This window comes from Vigna umbellata, chromosome 2, assembly GCF_029865625.1.
Source record: "Vigna umbellata cultivar VRB3 chromosome 2, Vumbellata_1.0, whole genome shotgun sequence".
Classification (NCBI taxonomy): Eukaryota; Viridiplantae; Streptophyta; class Magnoliopsida; order Fabales; family Fabaceae; genus Vigna; species Vigna umbellata.
The window spans coordinates 12807779-12811765 of NC_142166.1; the positions used below are offsets into that span (position 1 = coordinate 12807779).

Consider the following 3987-nt stretch of genomic DNA (forward strand, 5'->3'; position numbering starts at 1 on the left):
TCCTTCAATTTCAGTTTAACCAAAATCAACATTCTAACGAGCTTATTAAAGTATACTCATTTAGTCATTTCTTTTGTACACCTTAGAAATCCATCAAAGTTAAAGATTCTATGTACCAAATGTATGATCGACAAGGGAACACCAGTGAACATTTTGCAGAACCAAAATGAAATAAACTCAAATCCAGCTTCAGAAATCATCTTCTGACTGGCTAGAAGATGAAGTTTCTGACACATTTGACAGAAAATACAAATCAAAGTTAGGGAATCTCAGTGGTGCCCTCTTTGATGGTGACAAAGGTGGTGTTGTTGACACAGCTTCTCCTCCCAAATTCTTCTTTTCCAACTTCCTTTTTAGTTCTATGCAAGCCTGATCAACCATGTCAACAAAATTCTTTACAATAACAAACAGTTGAAAGGGGTTTACCATGTTGTCTTTGGATGCTCCTGCTAGATAGTAATCGTTTGTTTTCTTCACAAGCTCCATGATCCTTGTCTGCTCCTCTTTCACCACCTCAAGTTCTCCCTCACATTCCTCCAAGAACCCTTTCATTTCGTTGATAAATCCACCACTCCTGGTGTAGCCACAACACGTTACAATCTGTCTAATTTCTGTAACATGAGCATTCAGAGTGGAACACATTGTGATAAAATTGTGATACTCAATACTAGCTGCTTTCTTTGCTTCAGATAACTCATCACTTAGCCCACGTAACACTTGCAAACCAAGCATTGTGTGTTCTTTATCTTCCTCTTGTTGTATCAGTCTATATGAATAAGCTCTATTCACATTGTTTGCTTCAACATTGCTTGTGTGAAGTTTGTGCTTGCGATAGAGAGCTTGTCTTTTTCCTTCTGACTGAACCACTTGTTCTACTATAAAATGAAGCAAACTGGTCTTCCCATCTGTGCTTTTCACATCAGAAAGTTTTCTAAGAGCACTCAGGTTGAAACCTTGTGCGTTGCCTCTTGAAGTTCCAGCATTCATTCGATTCCCAGCCTTGAGAATGGCCTCAAGGAGTTTCAAAAACAGACCACTAGTTCTCAGTTCCTTGCAACCCATTTCAAGCGCTTGTAGTTGTTCCTTGTGCTGAAGAACTTCACAATCATAACTCGACCTGAAAAGCATCGCTTTCAAACGGTTGAATGCTGTTGGAACTGCTTTAAGAATGTAGTGCAGGAAAGACTCGGCATCAGCAAGCTGATCTGGGTTGCCACTGAATTGGATGATTTTAGCTTCCTCTTCTTGGGTGGGAGCTATTTTAGTGAGTCTTTCAAGCGTCTCAACACTTAGACCTTGACCATCAAGAACAGCATCCAAGATTCCCTTGCGAGAAATGGCAAGTGATCTTAGCACAATGGCAGTGTTTTGAGATTTTCTTGGGTCAAGAATGAATATTTGAGTTGGTGCATTTGAATTGGACTTGGCCAAAGTGGAAAGAGTTCTGTTTCTTTCTTGTGTTTTATAGCTACTTGAATACCCAAAGAGTGACTCCATCAGTTCATCATCAAACCTGTAAAAGTTGAAAGTACAGTGATGATATAAACAGTCAAGGTTTCAAAAACGGTTAGCAACAGTGATTTCAAGTTCAAGAATTTTTTACTACCATCACTTACATTATAATGTCAAAAACTATAACAAAATTAAGACCGCAATTTAAAACCATGAAAACATGTACCAGTGAAATTAACAATGAGGAGAATATACCTGAAAGAGCCATCATTGATCTGATCCCACACCGTTGAATGATCAACATTTGCTACAACCTTATCCCAGTGTAGAGGCTTCAGCCTTGTTTGGCCAGCAACCTTTTCTCTTGAACTCTCCCCTGCCAAACCCTCTTTGGTGCTTCTTATGTTTGTTTTCCCTTTGGGTGCAGGTGGGGGTTTCAGTGACGAAATGAAGCCACTGGCCTTTGGAAGAGGAGGTGGACCTGGTGGTGGTGGTGGAGGACGAGTTGGAGGAGGAGGAGGTGGTGGTGGTTGAGTTTTCTTGTTCTCAAGAATAATTGGTGAAGATTGTGGTGGTGGTGGTTGGGGTGGAGGTGCTGGCTGAGGTGATTGTGGGAGGTTTTGTGTTGGTGTTAGTGATGTTGAAACTGATGGTGTTTGTGATTCTGGCTTAAGCACTTGATGATTCTCATGAACAACCAAGCTTGGAGATTGACATGGCTGTGGAATTTCAGGCTTGAAGAGTTTGGACCTTTGGACCATTATATCTATTCTCTTTTCGTCTTCATCATGTTCGAAACTCGGATTGAGTATACTATTTTGGAATCCAGTTATCAATGGTCTTCTTTCTGTGTCCACCACATAAAGAACATCAACCCCATTTTCTTCAACAATTAATCCCTTCACATTGCCACCAACTTTGTTTATATACTCAAGGTTCACTCCTGATTCTCGAAGCAAACTTGCTCCAATTTTGTTTCTCTGGCGGTATCTAGAAATCACAAATTTGTGAAAGAAGTAAACAAAAACAGCAGCAATAAGTAGCATAGCCCCAGCTGTGGCAACCACAGCCTCTGCAATTGCATGAGTGGAGGCCGACATTGATATATTTCTGATGGAATTTGAAGGGTAGAGTTTCTTAAGATCTTTCGGTGATCATGGACAGGAGATATACCAGCAAACTCTGAACGACTGTGAGTTGGTTGAAGAACTGCAGAAAAGTGCAAAGGAAAACAAGAATAGAAGAATTGTTGTAAGATTGCACACAAGAATTAACACTCGTGAAGTATGTTTTCAATGTTCTTGGTTACGGTTGTTGATATTTTCAATGAGGTAGTTGTCTTTGGTCCATGTCAGAAGGAACTTAAATTACATGTAAAGTGCAATTCCAAATTCATGACCAATAAAAGTACACATATGACGGCCAAATTTTGGATGCTTACCATGGAGATTCCACTTCAAATAAGATAAATTATAAACGACACAAACATTATTATGGATGGAGTATGTTTAGTGAGTTTAATGTAACTTATAAGTTTTAGAATTAATGGTTTCTATTCTGTACTCTAAATCAACTTTTTTTCTTTTTAATTAGGGTAAAAATCTTAGACGAATTTATAAAATATAAATAAGATTAAATCTTACTAATTTTTATAAGTCTATTAATTGATTTTATAAAATTAAATTAGACTTAAAATTCATTTTTTATACTATTATTATTTATTTTTATTTTCTCAACAGATTCATGTTTGACTATGTTTGTGTATCTTCAAGGTCGCATCTCTTAAGCTTATGCTGTTGTCTCAATCACTCTAAGATTTTTTTTAAAATAATTATTTATTATAAAAAAATAATCATTGACTATGTTAGAAGACCTTAAACTCACACCAGATGATATTTTTCTTCTCGTTTGGTTTATCTCAAAATGGCATCATTTTATGTGTTTGCCACAATAATGTTCTTAGTAATATACTACTGTTCAAATGACAAAAAAAATAGTTTTATTTATTTTAGTTCCATATTTTATAAACATCTATTGATCCTTCGCATCACTTGGCAGAAGATTAACTGAATAAGCTTACGCCACCTCCAACAAACGGCTTAACTGATTTTCCTTATTATGCATACAAGCTTTAATAAGAATCCAATATGAGAGATGCTTAATTTTATGCACCAAAAGCGAGGAGGGAAACGACAATTCTACTCATTTATTTATTTATTTATTATTACTAGAGCCTAATTAGCTATCTAGTATTATAGTACTGCAAATTTCATCTATTAATCCATATACTTAAAAGTTATTCCTTTTCAGTTCCTACAACAAAATACCATTTTAATCTATTTTAATTTTTAGACATGTCATTTAATTCATACTTTTAAATTAAAGAGACTAAAAAAAATAAAAATAAGGTGTCCAAGAATTAATAAGAATTTTTCTAAGTGTAAAAATTAAAAGGAAAAAATATAATTGATGAATGAGACAATCTAATTTAGTGTCTTTTTTTTTAAATGAAATAAAGATCATTCATTTCTTAAT

General features: G+C 35.6%; 1 protein-coding gene across 1 annotated transcript; it reads right to left on the bottom strand.

Moving 5' to 3' along the window:
- Positions 1 to 2721, bottom strand: LOC124841783 (formin-like protein 4). Its single transcript, XM_047318124.2, has 2 exons — positions 1708 to 2721; positions 1 to 1513 (listed from the first exon to the last, which is right to left on the bottom strand). Exons 1-2 carry the CDS (start codon positions 2550 to 2552, stop codon positions 190 to 192), a joined length of 2169 nt encoding a protein of 722 aa, XP_047174080.1. The 5' UTR covers positions 2553 to 2721; the 3' UTR covers positions 1 to 189.
- Between the last annotated feature and the right edge of the window lie 1266 nt (positions 2722 to 3987).